The following is a 19,314-nucleotide window of genomic DNA, read 5'->3' as shown; positions in this document are numbered from 1 at the left end:
GTAGAAACTCCCTCACTGGAAGTGAAGACTTGGCTTGAGACAGCCATGGATTACCTAATCTAAGGCCTTGCCTTAGATGAGGTAATCATCGAATCAGGTGATTTCCTGATATCCTTTCCAGCCTAGACTTCTGATATTTGATCACTGCCTCAGTGTCAAAAGGAAAGAATAACTGAATGAGGTTTCACAGAGGTTTGTCCTGGGTCAGGGTCATTCAGTATTTTCGCTAACACGGTGGACACCAGAATGAAGTGCATACTTATTAAATCTGCATTTAACAAAGAGCTGGGAAAGACCGTGAATATATTAGCAAACATAATTAGTATTAAAAATGAGAAATTGAAGAAATTACATTAAAATAGGATGCAATTCAGTAGAGGCAAGTATAGGACAAAGCACAAAAGCAGGAATAATCAATTCACAAATATAGTATAAGGAGCAAGTCATATGGCAGCTTCTGTAACCCTTCAGGGGTTACAATAGCTCAGAAACATAACCTGAGTAAAAAATATCCTACTGTTATGAAAAGACAATCAAACTGGAAGATATGCACATAGTTATAGGTAAAAAAAATGTGTGAAAGTGCAAGAAATAATTCCTCCTCTCCACTGAGCACTGGGAAAGCCCCTTCTAAAATAATAAGCCCATTTTTAGAAACCATATTTTAAGAAAGACAGAGACCCATAGGGAAAATGACAAAAAAGGCTGGAGGTCTATAAATATGACCTGTGAGGAAGGACTGACTGAACTGCTGTTGGTTAGTTTAAAGAAGAGCAGGTATTCTTGAATTATACAATAAGCCATTGAAAAGATAAATTAAATAATGTGGTTTTTATATAGAAGCACTTACTGAAATAAGTTAAGTACAGCAACATGGGTTCACATTTGAATTAGAAAAATTCTTCTATTTGCAAGGCTAATGAAGAACTGGAGTGCTTGAGCAGGATCTAAGAGCGCTTTCCTTGGAAATAAATAATGTTAGACAAACATCTTCTGGGAATAAATACAGCTGTAGTAAGGAAGTAGTGCTGACCCGTTAGGACCACTTTCAGCCCTATTTATCTATGGTGGATTACCTGTATATATGGGTGTCTGTATACATATACAGATACATTGTTAGCAACACATTTAAGAGGTCCAGATAACATGTCTGCATTTCAGACACAAGTGAGGCAAAGGTGGATTTTTCAACAATGTACTATAGGTAAAGAAAGGTATTTATAAAGGCAAGATCTAAAATTCATAATGTACATTCTGCTTGCATATCCACGTTAATCAAACTGATGTTTACAATCTATAAACTGAAAGATATTGAGTCCATGAATTCATTTTTGTTTTAAAAATCACTTTAGTCAGTGAAATGAACTGACAAAAATAGCAATATGAAGAAAAAAACCTGTGTTCTAAATTCAAATACACAGTATCATTTGTTCCTTTTTCTACTAATAATCTGAATTACTCTGTAGCCTGCCTATTAATTGGATGATCATGATTTAAATTATATATAATCTCTCCTTTATTTTTCTCAGATACAAAGAATAATTTAAAAATTACTTTTCCTTTCTACAAATTAGAAGATCTTCTCTGAAATACTGTACTTGTTGCAGAACTTGTTGCTGACTTGCCAGCAGACTTATAAAAGGCAGCATTCATAAATATTTCACAGGGTCTGAGAAACAAGCAAGCAGAAAACAGGAGTGGCAGGCATGAAAATAAAAAGGCTAATCGACCAACTGTGAATAGATCTATCTGTTTCATTTCCTGAAACATAAATGAGAGGAAGAGATTTATCAACTGGCAAATAGTTTCATAAAGGAGATAATTGTCTCTGCTTAAGCTGGCTTTGTAATAATGGCATTGCCCTGTAGGGGAATACTGAATCCCATGGCAGATAAATAAGTAGGGCCTCAATCCTGAAGTGTTTAATCCTTCTCTCTTGAATGAAGTCACAGAGCAGTCGATATAAGCAGTAATGTTATTACAGCCACATGTATTAAGCATTTCTTGGGATATGAAATAACTAACAACTGCAGAAATTTTCATCTTTCAAATAACAGACTTCAACCGTAACTCAAGTGCAATAAATGCCTGGGCAAAGATTCTCACACCTTTTTTGAACACTTTTTTTTCTTTCTCAGGAAGGAGGGGAAGGCATTGTTTGTTGTGCTGTCCTGTAACAATGGTATGCTACAAGGTTTGCATGAGGCCAATTAAATGAGAAGAAATTTAAAAATCCCCATCAGAATTTTAGGCTTGCATGATATATTGATCTTGAAAAAGTCCAGCTAAAAAAACAAGTGTCTGAGAGGATGAATCCACTTTAAAACGTCAATAAAATGAGAGTGACCAGTTAATTTTCAGCTGCTGCTTATGTTAATTTATCTGCTTGCCTACAACATAAAGCCATACTTTTCTCATAGCTCCAAATTCTAACTTCTTTTCAATATACCTTGTCCATAAATCACAATGGGGCAAATGCCTTGTTTTTCTGCCATATTTCCTCACCAGGTCCATCTACCCAAGCAACTGCTATTTTGCTAGGGTAATGGGAGACATAAGTTATAAAATAAACTTTCATCAACATGATCTTATGCCAGTTCCAGCTGGTATTACATGATAACTCCTAAAGAGAGTTAATCTTTCATTTTTGGCAAGCAGTTATACTCAGCCACTCATATGGCCTATGAGAACAAGTTGTGAGGATTTATGATGTCAAATCAAATGCATCTAACAGAATTGGAAAGTTCCTGTTTAGAATTCTGCCCAATTCCAGTATATTAATGTAACTCGTTATTGATATTCACATGCCATTTTTGAAAAGTGTATCATTATTGTGGGATTTTTGGTGTCTGCACAATATAATTTATATAAGTGAATGAAAAAAATTGCAAGCTGTACTGTTCAAATAGGAAACACCACATGATAAAAAGCAGCACGTTAAGTGACATTTTAAGGAGTAACAGGTGAAGTATCTAACATACCACCGGTGTCCTCGTTATCTGCAAAGCTGCATCAGTTCACAAGAAAATATTAATTTATTGCATAAAATAACATTTATGCATGATTGCCTAGTTTGTTTGCCCAAATGGTTTGTACACAAACATGCAAGTTCAACAAGCAGATGCACACATATTTTTGCAGATACTTTCTTCATGTTATTACGTGATATTTATGCTACTTATGCAAAATTCTTTCAAAATGTTTATTGTATGTTCTGTGCATGAAACTTAGAGAAGGCATAATTATTAGTCTAGAAGAAATGTTTATACTCCAGCTTTAGTATAGCTAACAGTCTAATTGAAACATCTTGTTAATCAAAAGAACCAAAATTATAGCACACCAAAGGTACTTAAATCAGTAATTTTAATGCAAGTAATGACATTCTAAAGCATTTCCTATTTGACAAACTATAATATCTATACCATCTGTCTGGCTTTTCACCATATGGCATTGTATCAATTCCTAACAACCTTCTTAATATTGGTCCTCTGCTTTTAAAGGTGGAATTAGCTAGTTCTATGAAGTTAGTGAGTGTAAAGAAGTGAAACACTGTCCTTGTGATTGTGAATCACATGTTCTACCTAAGAATAATGGTGAGTTTGCTTATTTAGTTAATACACATTCTGCAGTTTCACATTTAGATAGAATTCTATCAGAACTGCTGGCTTCCAATGAATTTATTGCTTTCTTTTTCTTCCTAGTTCAGTATTAATACTTACTTTATCATTAGACACATGTTTATGAATGTGATTTGTAAATCATTATACAACATTAGTTCTAAATATAGTCATACTGGGAAAAAATAAAAAATGGACTAAAGAATGTTGTTACCCTTTTATACTCAAGTATTTTTATACCTACTGCTATTCAGAATTCAAAACTTATACAAACGTGAAAAACAACATATTTAACAACCATTTATGCTTGAAGGCCATAGTCCCCAAAAGCTACTGAGCTGCCTTTCTAAACTTACAAGAAGCTATGCATACATCTCAGTCTTATCACAGTACTGCTGATAACACTTTATTGTCTGTTAGGAGAGATGCTTTTTAAAAAAAAAACTGACAGTGTGTGTGGTATTGATAAATGAAATGCTAATTGTGGTATGCTTTCCTTTTAAAGTGTCTTTTCAATGACAGATTACTGAATTGTATTATCAAATACATAATACGCAGAGGACAGCAAGATTGGTGGTACAGTTACCATTTATGTCACCATTTATGTGGGATATGAAAGCCAAGAATCTTTAGAATGTCATTTTATCATGGTTATTATACAAGAAATACATAAATCCTGTCATGCAGCCACACTTACATGTGATCATAATGATGATTTTTTTTTTTTTCCCCATTAAGCAATTTTGAAATCTGGGTGTTCTTTCATTTATAAAACACAGAAAATAAGGATTGGATGAACTTTGAAAAGATATTTAGTCTGTTACCCCAGCTCAAGATGAGATTACATGTATTTAAACTCTCCTGGATATATATATCTCTCACATGATCTTGAAAACTTCTACTCACATATCTAAATATTCTTTATTTCAGAAAGTTTTGTTTGTGTCCAACTATAAACGTTCCTTTGCACAATTGTAGCCCATTATATTTTATGCCTTCCCTCTTCTTTCACTGGATTCTTCTTTCTCTAGATCAAAGCAGTCCAGTTCATTCCCACTTGTTTATATTAAGCTATATTTTAGAGAATTTTGATCCTTCTTAATATTTTCTTCTGCCCTATTTTCACTGGTCCACACCTTTCTTGAAACTTAATTTCCATAGTAGAGAAAATCAGGGGTACTCACACTGCATAGCTTTAGGCACCTAAGGTGGAAGACAGGATCCTTGATTTAATCATCAGCTGTGTCTGACAACCTCCTCCAGTGAGTGATCCACAGACAAGACTAATAGACGCTTTTACACTGTTTAACAGTATATGTGAACACCCTTATACAAGTATACAACACCCAGCTGGTTACATTGGAAGATTAGGAGACTACTATCCTAAGATAGGTATCTAATTTAGGATATGTGAATATGCTGAAAAACTCCAGTAGATAAAGTCTTACTAGTTTTATTATAAATAAAGGTTTCATTTATGTGCATTACATGATTAATTCTGCTATGCACGCGTATCTCTGTGTGTGTGTGTAATTTAGCAATTTCTAGTAATTATACATACATATAGTACATAGTAGTAGGATATAAAATGTTAATATTATGTATATGTATATGTATACAACTAAACTTTTTACTCGTTTCTGTGACATGCTACTATTGAAGCATATACTGCTGTGATCCACTGTAAACCTATTTCTGCAGCTGTAATACCTATTATGTTTTTCTTCAGCTCAGATTTCGGTGGCTGATTATTCCAACCTACAGTTAGTACTTCGTTCTCATCCATAGCAAGTCCCATTTAGACTGTCCTGGTATTTTATTACCCCCCCCCCCAAAAAAAAGTCACCCATGTAATTTTCCAGCTTTTGTGGATTTCTACTATACACCATCTATGTACCACCCTCAGATTTTTTTGCCCTCTTCCACTGTTCAGAAACATCTCAGTTCTCTCTGGACATTGGTATAAGTATCCATAGCCTTGAATTACAAGATAAATGTCCATTCTGTTCCCCATACCCAAGCATTCTTTGTGAACAAACTGTACTCTTCAATATTAGACTTTGCTGTTATGCTAATTTACATGTATATGTATGCACTAATTTTTTTCTTTATATAAACTAATATATATATATATAAAATATGTATGTATACACTAATACTTGCATTCCTTGATTCAGGTTTTCATCATACTATTTGCCATAGTATTTGGACATCAAATATATTCAGCAGAATGACTTTGTGCTTTTTTTCTCTTACATTTTTCTGTACTTTTTGCCCTTGATCAATTTGGTCGGGGTCAAAACCAGGTATAGACTTACTTCTACAGTCCTTATCAATCCTAAATTCAAGTCTTTCTCATCTGCTTAGCAAATATGTAATGAAGATGCTTCATGAACTACAGATTGTATATTGAATCACTGCAATTTTGAAATCCAACTTGGTGAGTCTTAATATTTAGCATGTGATAGATTTTCAGCAGCTCATTATGAAGCAAACTTCATAATGTAAGTTCCTGGGTAAAATAAGCATACTGAAATACAGACAAAGTTCATATTAAACAAAACAGTGAGGTGGGACCTTTTTTACTAAGACAGCGGGGACACTAGGATTAAAACTTCAGTTACTTACAAAATATTAGTTTAAATGGATTGGCTATCAAATAATAGCTAGATATAAAATTAACAAATCACTATAAGGGTAAGAATTCCTCTTTACCTTTACACACAGGTCTATGATCACTCCATGCAGCAAAAACTTCAGCTATCCTCTGACAGGTGATACTTTTTGAACCTTGTAGCACATAATCTTCATCACAGGAGAACTGTACTGTTGCTCCCAGGCTAAAATCAAACAAAGACAAAAAAAATCATTTTTTTACAAACAGGTACCAGTCAATTTTTCCATTCTTTTAGGTATGACAGTCCTGACAAACAATAGAAACACGCAATCCAGTAATTTTTATTCTTGGTAGTAAAAGGCTGCAGGCTATGTACTAGCCTGACAGTGCACAGTGTTCAACCCTCTCTAGGTTGCCTTTGCCCAGAGCTTGTTTACCTCTTTGTAACAGTAGTTTGGAGGTCAAGTGACTATTTTCTGACCTAACTTCTGACTTCCATATAGTAAAGATTTGACAAACCTGGGCACTGTGTAACAAACATTAGCTATTTATGTTAACTGAAGCTAGGAAACAATGAGAAAGAGATATAAGGAAATCACCTAGAAGAGCCAAAAGGTCAACCACAAGACTGAGAAGAAATCCCCAGTATAAACATTGTCTTCCCCCGAGGGAAGACCTCAGGATACAGATGACTTGCTGTAAATATTCCCCACCCCTGTATTCCCCACCCCTGACTCTTCTTAAGGAATTCTGGTGCTTTTGACTTTAGAACCAGAGGGGCTTTGGAAGAGGGAGCACAATAGCAGAGAAAAGGATTAGATATTAATAATGTTTCTTGTAAAAAAAAAAGAAGTATATTATTAATAAGACTTTCCTGTATTAGTTTGGACTAGGAATGCATTATTGTAAATAAAGTAGTGTCGTGGTTTAAGCCCAGCCTATAACAAAGCACCATGAAGCCGCTCGCTCACTCCCCTCCCAGCCCCAGCGGGATGAGGAGGAGAGAATATAAAGAAACGCTCATGGGTCGAGACAGGGACACACTCACCACTTATAGTCATGGGCAAAAGACAGGCTCAACTTGGGGTGAAAACAAAATCAATTTAATTTACTACAAATCAAATCAAAACAAGGATAATGGGAAGTAAAACCAAATCTTAACACACCTTCCCTCCACCCCTCCCTCCTTCCCAGGCACAGCTTCACTCCCTGTTTTCTCTACCTCCTCCCCCCAGCAGCACAGCAGGAGGACGTGAAATGGGGGTTGGGGTCAGTTCATCACACATTGTCTCTGCTGCTCCTTCCTCCTCAGGGGGAGGACTCCTCACTCCTCCCCTGCTCCACCGTGGGGTGCCTTCCACGGGAGACAGTCCTTCAGGAACTTCTCCAACGTGAGTCCTTCCCACGGGCTGCAGTTCTTCACGAACTGCTCCAGCGTGGGTCCTTTCAGTGGCCTGCAGTCCTTCAGTCACAGCCTGCTCCAGCACGGGCTTTCCTGTGGAGTCACAGCCATCTTGGGGGGCATCCCCCTGCTCTGGCATGGGCTCCTCTCTCCCCGGGCTGCAGGTGGGCATCTGCTCCCCTGCTCCCCTCCATGGTCTGGGGGGGGGGGGGGGGGGGGGGGGGGACGACAGCCTGCGGTCTCACCACAGGCTGCAGGGGCATCCACCGCCTCAGGCGCCCCTCCTCCCCCTCCTTCCTCCTCACTGACCTCGGTATCTGCAGAGGGGTTCCTCTCACATTCCAATCTCCCTACTCACTGCAGGTTCCCCTTCTTAAATCTGTTCTCCCAGAGGCACTACCACCGTCGCTGACGGGCTCGGCCTGGGCCAGCGGTGGGTCCGACTTGGAGCTGGGGAAGCTTCCAGCAGCTTCTCACAGGAGCCACCCCTGCGGCCTCCTCCCCTGCTCCCAAACCCCTGCCACACAAACCCAAAACAAGTAGTAATAGGTGTGGTTTATATTTTGCTTACTAGATTAAGATTTTAATTAGGCTGGCAGTAAACTCTTGACTCCATGTAAGTGGTGTGGTTTCTCTTGCCATTAACAAGATTCTAAATGTAACAACTACTAGACAACGAAAGTTATAAGGTGAATATAAACACTTGCTCCTTTAACTGGCATATGTTTCTCAAATTAATTGAAGTAATAAAAGAATTCTAAAAACATCTTTTTAGGTATTTAGCTGTGATTATTTATGAAGCGATAATGCTGGCTTCAAAAGATTTTGTACTTTTCCATATGAAGCTGACATTTGGTGTTGCAAACTTGGCACAGAACAAAACAGGAAATAGGCCCAGAAAAACTTGGTTGGTTTGTTTGTTTTGTTTTGTTATGTTATGTTTTTCTGAGGGGAGGATTGGGGTTTTTTTTCAGTTTGGAAAAGTTAAAAACTTCAATACATAAATCTGTATTATTGTGATAATTCTTCTTCTCCTTTAATATCATTATTGTTTCAAGTCCTGATTACAGATGAAAATAGTCAATATATCAGGCCTTTCTCTGACATCAGTATCGTACACTCCATAATTTCAGCTTGCTGTTTTTAAAGGCTTGTCTGTCACAGTTTGAAAGTATTTCTATAATCTGTGATGGTGGACAACCTATAGTGTCACAAAGGTCTTTTTTTTACACCTTTTACCTTATCAGTTGCTAAATGATCATCATTATGGTTTTGAATTAAAAGGTGGTGGTATTATTTATCCTATTCCTTATATAACACTGATGAGGAAGACTCAAGATCTGTGATTTAATGTGATACCTTATGCTTGTGCCAAAAATTAATGACATCTGGGAAACATTCTTCTTTTCCCCTCTAACAAAGAAGGAATAAACCCAACAGACTAAAGCCAAGATGTTACTGAATAAATTCTGAGAAGAGTCAAGTAAACTAAAAATTAATATTTTTAAAATCTCATGTATGGTGACACTGCATTTTGCAGTGAAGGATATTTTGTAAGTGGAATTTGGAGGAGTATCATCACTTTTATCATCCTTATAGTGGGTACTGATAAAGCTTTATGTTTTGGTATTAAAAACATGTGATGAAACCTTGAAAAAAAAAATCATACAGCATTATTTACCAAACTCCAGTGACTGCGTAAAGATACTTCTGTGCACATGATCAAGCATTTTACAATAAGAAAGACAACGAAACACAGTATTTTGAAAAAGCTTCCAAAAAGAAAGTGTTATAGAAGTGGAAAAGCATAAATTCCTTTTCCTTCATTATCCTTATTTTTAGATGGCCTAATATTAACAAGTATTTCCTTTATATGTAATAGCTAACACAAATTACATGACTGATGGTCTTCCCTAGTCTAGGCACAGATAATACTATGGATGTTAGCAAGTGTAGAGCACTAGGGCACAAAGACTCACTCATAACCTAACTAAACATAGGTGTGCTGATATTCTGTGAAAACAGAAGAGCCATCCCTATTCCTGGGGGAATAAGGGAAGTGCTGATATAAAAGCAAACAGCATGGTGAAGTAAATTATTTTTTAATGGTGTTTGTCATTGTACTTTTGTTATCATTTCCCAATGATTTTGTGTACATATATAGCTGTATACGAGGCTTTTAAAATTCAATTTAGAAATGTGATTACCTCAAAACTATATAAGATTTGTTTTTATCTACTAATTCTTCTGTAACTGAACAGAATAAGATAGCTTCTTTAACTAATTACCTGTGCAGAAAATGAATTAGTTGGGGTTTTTTACTTTGGTACAGTTCCTTGAAAAACCTTCCCTCCTAGTTTGGTCATCAGGAAATTAGTATGCCATCAATACTAAACAGTAGCATGGCATTTCATTCTAACTCAAACATATCAAAATACCAGATCACAGACTCATTGATTTCAAAGAATTCTGCCTAGATTTACAGTTGCATTCAATCAGGACCTGAATTAACTCTTTTTTTCTTGGATAATGCTCACAGTAAGTGCTGTTCCGTTCTATTCTAGTCAAAATACAAGGTGACTTGTTCTGTAACACATTTTTTGTATAGAATAGAATAGAATTGCTGTGCATGCAGTTCTATGGGTATTTTAAGATTAAACATGGAGTAACTCCCCAAAAGTCTGTGTTATTGCAGCTTTCCTGTCTGACCTTCTAAGTCATGGAATTATCTGACCCTACTCAGATGGATGCCATAGATATGTATCCCATTTTCCAGCCTTTGCTATGTTACCTATTTTTAAAAATTTTGGTTTGTAAATCTCTGTAAGTAAAGCTTCTGTACTGGCATAGTTCTTCATTTATCTAAATAAATGATTTAAGGCTCTTTTATAACTCTCTAAAACTGGTACTTTTTCAAAGAGGTTGGAAGAGGTCTGAGGATATCACTCCATAGGATATCACTATTGATTTGGCTGGGATCTTTGAATCTGGGTTTGATGGCACAAGGTATAATATTGTTTTTTGCTGAAACATGTACTAAAATGCATTTTGCCTTGCAGGGTTTGGCTTGTAAAGAATGATCCCTGTTTTTCTTTCCTTATAGATGGGGATGTTAGTGCTGTAATAGTAATTTCAGTTTCAATTCAATTTACAAAAGCAGACAAAAAATTAAAAAGACTAAGCACACATTCCAGAGATTAACTTTTGTTAGGTACTCAATTCAAATACATCTATGATGAGAATAGCTACTAAAGAAGATTGATACTGAACAGAACAAGAATAAATTTAAGGGAGTAAGAAATGTTAGATGTTTGAAAAGGAATGGTGTCATCACAATACAGCTGATTAAATTCGGGGAGTACCTGGGCTTTACAGAGACAGAGATAATAAGTAATGTGGACATGGAAGATGACATAGTCACTTGAACAGACATCTCAGAAAATGAGGACTTGATAGTGGATAACAGCTCTATAAACTCTTCCAGAAACAGAAATAAGAATGTTTGTGAAAGAAGGGGATAAAGAAAAGCTACAGAGTCCATGAAAAACAGAAGAAATAAAAGTGAAAAACTGAGAAAAATAAAAAAGTAAACATAATGTAAAGGCCCTTGCAAGGTAAGGCTGAAAAGCTTTTATATGAGACTGAGGAAAAAGAGCCACAAGGCAGATCACAGTCTTGGAGGAAATTCCAAAGTTATGATACAGAAAGGTGATCTATCATTAATGTTAAAAATTATACTCAGTTACTCCAGGGACTATATGGTTAGGAAGGTTCAAAAGGTAGCAAGTAGGAAGACGAGAATAACTTTCTTAAGATTAGATTTTCACAAGAATCTATCTGCTGTAGAAAGTCACGTTGAGAAAATCTGAACACCTTTGATTATTGAAAAAAAAGGAGCACCTGAAAAAAAAATAACATGGAAATATATTTCCTGTAACTAACCATGGACTGATTTAAAGAGGAAACACTGAGCCGGAAGTACACCTCTTAGTAAAAAAATTGAACTGCTGGTATCAAAACTGTAACTGGCAAAAATTCCAGAGGGTTGAAATTATTATGAAGACTTCACAACTCTGATAATTATTTTTATCACCTCCAAAGTATAAATAGCACTCACATTACCTAGTCCTCTTTACTTGGCCAAATCAGTTTTGATATTAAACTGATATTTGATAGTATATGACTGTAAGCATACTGGACTCATAAACACAGTGAGATTGGAAAATTTACAAAATCTGTAACATGTGTGCCATGTGTGTGAGATCTAATAAAGGCAGTTAGATAAGCAGATGATAAAACACCAGTCTAAGAAAGGAAATAGAAGAGACAGAGATCAGTTCCTACGGCAGATCAACTCAAAAAGACAATAATATAAAAAATCAAACAAGTACTTCCTGTCTGAAAGGTCAAAAAAACCCCAAACCTGCAGGAAATCTGTATAATCATTCTGGACTTGCAGTGTAAGAATGGTATCCATAAAGGCCAGCATATTGACTCTCATAAGCTTGTCAAGAAAATGTTAACAAAATGGGTCTCTCAGGAACTTAAAAGCCTAGTCAAGATTAACATTTTTTAATGTTTTCCTGTCATTATCCACCTATACACTCTTTCAAAAATGGAAAAGCATTAATTCTTTCACAATTGTCTAGTAGGAGAGATCCTTCTTGTTGTTTCTGATGATGATATTTTTTTCTCCAATACCTTTTATCTATGGCATGCAAGAATTCAGTTAAAAATCCATCTTTCTCCAAAAAAAGTTTGGTAACTGAGCACAGGAGGATAAAGTGTCACTTCCCTCCCCAGGTACAGTACCGGAGATGAATATGATGAAGATTCAAAAAGGACATGCAGATTACCAGGAAATTATTAGCTTTAAGACAAAATGAAAAAAGATAGGCTTATATCTACACTCCTTAGACTTAGCTTTCTCTAAAGCACTTGGCCACAGGTTTGATGTGGGTCTGGTGTGGTGTGGTGACATAGCAGCAATTTCAGTAGAGGGTTTTTTTTCTTTTTTTTTTCTATTTGACAGAATCCCAAATAATTTGAGGACTGTTATAGGACAAAGAGGGATCCCTTATAGGAGGAAATTGCTGATATCTATTGCATGTCCAGTGGTACTGCATGAGGACATGTGGGAAATCTGATCAAAGACTGCTGGTATGTTAGAGAACTACAAATTGTGGAGAGAGACAATCAGATCATGGAAGCTGCTTTGGGTAGACTTGTCCCTCGAGTAGTCTACCTCTGAATTGTGGACAGGTATTATTTTAGAGGAAGCTGACAGAGTAGTCCAAAACAGAGTGTGGGAACAAATGACCAAAAAATAGTGTGGACAATTAAGGGCAGTTTGATTCCCTGACTTACATTTGATCCAAACTGCTTACAAGATGAAGCCCCTTCAAAAGTGTGTGTAGACTACACCTGTTTTGTAAATCTCAAGAGAACTGAAGCATGATATAGCTATGAAGTTCATTGTTATATACAATATAGACATGCATCACCAAAAAAGAAAAATCTAAAGGACAGCAGGAAAATCTCTAGCAAGTTTCAAAAGCAGAATAGATTTGGCAAAGAATTTGTCTGTGGATGCAGTGAAAGGCCAGACTGAGTTCATTTAGCCCAGTATGCTAACACTGAAAGTGATGAAAAGTGAATGCTTAGAGAAAAACTTTAGAATACAGCAAACATCTGTAGTTCATCTTCTGATCATTACCATATTTCAACCATTTATGGTTAAGGAACTTTCTGAACTGGAGCTACTAATTTAGTAGTCCCTGGGTGACTAAATTAGACTCCTTTGGCCAGCCCCCAGATACAGCTAAGACTGGTAAGGCACACAAGAAAGAAAAAGAGCTTCTGTGGTGTTTGGGGTTTTGTCTGGCGGGGTTTTGGTAGCGAGGGACGGGCTGTAAGGTAGGATCCTGTGAGAAGCTGCTAGAAGATTCCCCAGCTCCAAGTCGGACCCACCTCTGGCCAAGGCCGAGCCCGTCAGTGACAGTGGTAGCGCCTCTGGGAGAACAGATTTAAGAAGGGGAACCTGCAGTGAGTAGGGGATTGGAATGTGAGAGAAGGCCCTCTGCAGACACCAAGGTCAGTGAAGGAGGAGGGGGAGGAGGGGATGCCTCTGCAGCCCCTGGTGAGGCGGCAGGCTGTCCCGCCCCAGCCCATGGAGGGGAGTGGGGGAACGGATGCCCCCAAAGATGGCCGTGACTCCATGGGAAAGCCTACGCTGGAGCAGTCTGTGACTGAAGGACTGCAGGCCACTGAAAGGACCCATGCCTGAGAAGTTCGTGGAGGACTGTCTCCTGTGGGAGGGACCCCATGCTGGAGCAGGGGACGAGTGAGGAGTCCTCCCCCTGAGGAGGAAAGAGCAGCAGAGACAAGGCATGGTGAGCTGACCCCAACCCCCATTCCCCATCCCCCTGCGCCACTGCGGGGAGAGAAGGCAGAGAGAACCGGGAGTGGAGTTGAGGTGGGAAGGAGGGAGGGGTGGGGGGAAGGTGTTCTAAGGTTTGGTTTTACTTCCCATTATCCTTGTTTTGATTTGATTTGTAGTAAATTAAATTGATTTTGTTTTCACACCAAGCTGAGCCTGTCTTTTGCCCGTGACCATAATTGGTGAGCGATCCCTCCCTCTCCTTGTCTCGACCCACGAGCATTTCTTTATATTTTGTCCTCCTCATCCCACCAGGGGGGAGCAGTGAACGAGCAGCTTCATGGTGCTTTGTTACTGGCTGGGCTTAAACCACGACATGTGGGTATATTAGTCACAAAAGGAAGTTCACATACAATGTGGGTCCATTAATAAATAGGTGATGCAACCTTGTGGTGCTGAAATCCAATATGTAAAAGGCAAAGTACTCAGTGCCTTTTCTGCATCAATTTCTATAGCATATCTGCTCCTAGACATCTGCACGTACCAACTTGATTTGGGAAGAAGAAGGGCAGCCAATATTGGGGAGCAACAGGAAAAAAGAAGACGCCTGTATTCAAAGGCAGGGCGCCAGATAGCTTTCACCAAAGGGTGCTGAAAAACCTGGCTGATTCTATGCAAGGCTGCTATCACCTATGAAAAACTGTGGTGATGAGGAGAAGTTCCTACTGACTGTAGAAAGGCTAACATTACAAGAATTTTTAAGAAAAGCAAGGAGAAGCTAGGAACCTCACATCAATCCCTGGAAAGAACATGTCCTCTAGGAAAGCACAAACTAGGAAATCAGCAGTTACACAGATTTACAAAAGGTGAATAATACGTGATCAACCTGATCACCTTCTATGACAAAATGACTGGCTACATGGACCAGTGGTAGATGTAATAGTGCTCAATGTAACAGTGCTCAACATCAGCAAAGTTTTTGACACCGCCTCTTGTGGCAGTGTCTTTTGGGAGCTGACAAAATATGCACTGAATAGATAGATTCAAAATTGGCCTGGCAGGTGCGCTCAAAGGGTAGGAATCAATGGCTTCATATTCAGCTGGTGGCCAGTAATAAGTTGAGCACCAGGAAGTCAATATGGGGTCTTATGCTGTTTAGTATTTTCATCCTCAACCTTGATGGTGAGACAGAATGAACTCTCAGCAAATTTATAAATCATATTAACTAGGAAAAGTAGCTGACACACTGAATAGCAGAGCTTCAGTGTGCATCTAGACACTTGACAAAGTTGAGCACTGGGCCAACAGAAACCTCATGAAACTCAACAAGCAGAGGTACAAAGTTCTGCGCTGTTGATCAGTAATGTGTTCTTACCCTGAATAAAACAAACTATATGCTCAATTACATTAGAACTGGTAGCAGCAGATCAAGTGAAATTCTTACTAAGCTGGGGAGGCTGTATGTGCAATATTAAGCCCAGTGTTTGGTCTCCCACTTCAGGAGAGATACTGATAAAAACTCTAAAGGTTTTGGAGGTTAGTCAGAGGCTTAGAGCACATGACCTACATTAAAAAGTTGAGGCAGCTAGGCTTAATTAGTCTGACAAAGAGGAAGCTAAAGTACTATCTAATAGCAGACCATAACTACTTCAAGAACTGTTACAAATATAATGAAGCCAATTTTTCTTAATATGGCAGACAATATACAAGGGCCAGTTTAACTGGTTCAGGTTTTACCTTACAACAAGCTACTTCCAAGAAAGGCAGGGCAGAACTGGAACAGCATACCCAGACTGTTGTGAAATCTCCATTCTTGGGAGTTTTCAGGATTGGCTAAACAAAGCCACAGCTGACCTGATTTACTGTTGGCATTAGTCCTGCTTTGGGCAGGATATTGGAGTTTGATGCCCTCTCAAGGACCCTTCCAATCAATTTTTCTATGACTCACTCAAGCTGTTCAATTTATTTTGAACTCATAGAGCTTTTGCATCTACAGAATACTGTGCTAAAAAAGTTCAAAGCTTCAAAAATGCATGCTTGACCTGTGTCTCTCAGTAGCTTTATCTGCCAATTTCTATTTCTAATAGGATAGAAGATGATTGCCATTAGGCTTTAATGGGAAAAAAACCCAAACTTTAGATATCTTTTCATTAGAAAAAAGTATGAGTAAATATTAAATAAGACAGTTATACAAATTTGAGAAGACACTTTAATCTCGTATCTATTTTTGAAGTCTCCATCATCTGACCCAAATTTGGGATCCCACTTTAAAGAACACAAACTAAAAGCAGTAAGAAGCAGTCTAAAATGAAGGTATAGAATCTCTAAAGGATGTGAAAGAGCAGGTTTAAAATTCTGAACTTCATATGAAGCTTATATTGAATAGAATTATTTTAACAGTTGGCATACATGTAGCAAACTAAATAATTCTAGACTCTTTTCCTCTATTATTTGATATATTCTTTAAATTATTATTGAACAAGAATCAATTATGCAAGGAATCAAAACCTCAAGCTAAGCTGTAACAATAAATTATATTATTCTGCATTTTGAACTTACATTTCTCTTGTCAATTTTGTGACAGGTAGGTAGGACAGACTAGAAGAGGGCGGTGATAATGCAGTTTGGATTTTTGCACTGATGTGCAGGGAATATGTCTGAATTTGTAAATTGCAATACCACTCTGTTTCTGTGGAATCAACTGAAAAGTCATATATATAACCATAGAATCATAGAATGGTTTGGGTTGGAAAGTTCCAACCTCCCTGCCATGGGCAGGGACACCTTCCACTAGACCAGGTTGCTCAAAGCCCTATCCAACCTGGCCTTGAACACCTCCAGGGAGGGGACATCCACAGCCTCTCTGGGCAACCTGTGCCAGTGCCTCACCACCCTCATAGTGAAGAACTTCCTCCTTACATCTAATATAAATCTACCCTCTTTCGTTTTAAACCCATTACCCCTTCTTCTATCTCTACATGCTCTTGTAAATAGTTCCTCTCTGGGTTTCCTGTAGGCCCCCTTTAGGTACTGGAAGGCTGCTATAAGGTCTCCCCTGAGGCTTCTCTTCTCCAGGCTGAACAACCCCAACTTTGCCAGCCTGTCTTCATAGGAGAGGGGCTCCAGCCCTCTGATCGTCTTGTGGCCCTCCTCTGGACTCAATCCAACAGGTCCATGTCTTTCTTATGTTGGAGGCCCCAGAGCTGAACACAGTATTCCAGGTGGGGGTCTCATGAGAGTGGACTAGAGGGGGAGAATCACCTCCCTCAACCTGCTGGTCACGCTTCTTTTGATGCAGTCCAACATATGGTTGGCTTTCTGGGCTGCAAATGCACATTACCAGGTCCTGTTGAGCTTCTCATCAACCAACACCCCCAATTACTTCTCCACAGGGCTGCTCTCAATCCAATTACTGCCCCGCCTGTATTTGTGCTTGGGAATGCCCCAGCGCATGTGCAGGACCTTGCACTTGGCCTTGTTGAACTTCATGAGGTTCACACGGCCCCACCTCTTCAAGCCTGTCAAGGTCCCTCTGGATGGCATCGCTTCCCTCCAGTGTTGCTGAGGGTACACTCAATTCCACTGCCCTTGTCTCTGACAAAGATGTTAAACAGCACTAGTCCCAATACTGACCCCTGAGGAATGCAGCTTGTCACTGGTCTCCACTTGGACATTGAGCCATTGAACTCAACTCTCTGAGTGCAACCATCCAGCCAATTCCTTATCCACCAAGTGGTCCATCCATCAAAGCCATGTCTCCAATTTAGAGACAAGGATGTCATGCAGGACAGTGTCAAATGCTTTGCACAAGTCCAGGTAGATGACGTCTGTTACTCTTCCCTTATCCACCAATGCTCTAACCCTGTCACAGAAGGCCACCAAATTTCTCAGGCATGATTGGGCCTTAGTGAAGCCATGTTGGCTCTCACCAATCACCTCCTTATTTTTCATGTGCCCTGGCGTAGTTTCCAGGAGGAACTGCTCCATGATCTTGCCAGGCAAAGAGGTGAGACTGATTGGCCTGTAGTTCCCCAGGTCTTCCTTTTTTCCCTTTTTAAAAATGGACGTTAGGTTTCCCCTTTTCCAGTCAGTGGGAACTTCACCAAACTGCCACAACTTTTTAGACAAATAGGCATCTAGAATCAGAAACAAAGCCTTTAAAACTTCCAAAATATAGCCATGGGGAATTTTCACATTAGAAGAAATATCCAAAAGGGTGAACATGGAGTGTCAGGTCCCAAACAATGTCATGAAATGATGCAGCTTGTCTTAGAGCTTGCATTACAGATTTTCTAAGTCTGTGTAAGAATCATGTAAGAACATATGAATGTGCTGAGAGAGAGCAGGTAGTGTGGACAATCAGAACAGGAGTGAAATTGCAGTGAAATGCTTCCAAACCTATACCTTCACATTTGAAGAAAGCTGAAGAGAAGTGACAAGAACATGCTCTTCTCTGAAACAAATTAAATTGTACTGAAATTAGATTTTGATTGATCTTCATACAGATAGATCTAAAGCCTTCTACAAAATACTGTATTTTAAAATTAAGGTATCCTAATTGGGATTTTCACTTCTTTATCAGAAGGGGAAAAAAAGACAAGCTCAAAGTAAAGCTATTTTCTACACTATAGCGGGAGGGAAAAGTGTACTATTTTTCTCTCCATCAGTTATAAGACAACCTGGAAAAGATTTTCCATAGTACTGTATTTTTTTTAACTAAATGTAAACATTTTCTTTCAATGTCTTATTTATTTATTTTAAAGAAGTAGCAGCATTCTTACTTTGGAAGCTTATGAAGCAATTGAGCAACCACTATGATAATGGCAAGAATTGAAAGCAGGTTAATTTAAAAGGGAATTTTATTCAGTCTGCTGAAAATTTTTAGTTTGCTTTTGTTCCTTGTAAGACCTCTTTTCAATGTATCAGGTGTTCAACTTGAGATAAATGACATATGTATTACTAACATTCACCAGTCCTGTTCTTCACAAGTACAAATCTCACCATTCACATTCATAAGACCTTTAACAAGCCTTAGACAGGAAACCACCTTATTTATCCCTAATATGTGTAAGATGAGTACAACCAAAAGAGTAATTGTTCCCTTTTTCAAGGCCTGTCAATAAAGTGGCTAGAAATTGTGCACGTGTGTGTGTGTGTATGTATGTCCTCCCACTATTTCCTAATACAAAGTTTTTGCATTATAAAGAGAGGCTACCACAAAATCGTGAAAAGACTCAATCTTTTGAAAGGAACGTCCTTTCTGGGTTGTTTCTGAGAGCTACGCTCAGAATAGACCTGC

General features: G+C 38.3%; 1 protein-coding gene across 4 annotated transcripts in view; it reads right to left on the bottom strand.

The window, feature by feature from the left end:
• The window catches only part of CSMD3 (CUB and Sushi multiple domains 3), a 756,594-nt gene that overhangs the window by 425,055 nt on the left and 312,225 nt on the right, over positions 1 to 19,314 (bottom strand). For all 4 annotated transcript variants that reach the window (XM_030011520.2, XM_030011521.2, XM_030011522.2 and 1 more), the window contains one exon: positions 6,333 to 6,457. In XM_030011520.2, the coding sequence (XP_029867380.1) occupies positions 6,333 to 6,457 (125 nt within the window). The remainder of the gene's footprint in view (positions 1 to 6,332; positions 6,458 to 19,314) is intronic.

Source organism: Aquila chrysaetos, chromosome 4 (assembly GCF_900496995.4).
Source record: "Aquila chrysaetos chrysaetos chromosome 4, bAquChr1.4, whole genome shotgun sequence".
Classification (NCBI taxonomy): domain Eukaryota; kingdom Metazoa; phylum Chordata; class Aves; order Accipitriformes; family Accipitridae; genus Aquila; species Aquila chrysaetos.
Note: the sequence above shows the minus strand (reverse complement) of the source record. Positions and strands in the feature narration are given on the sequence as shown.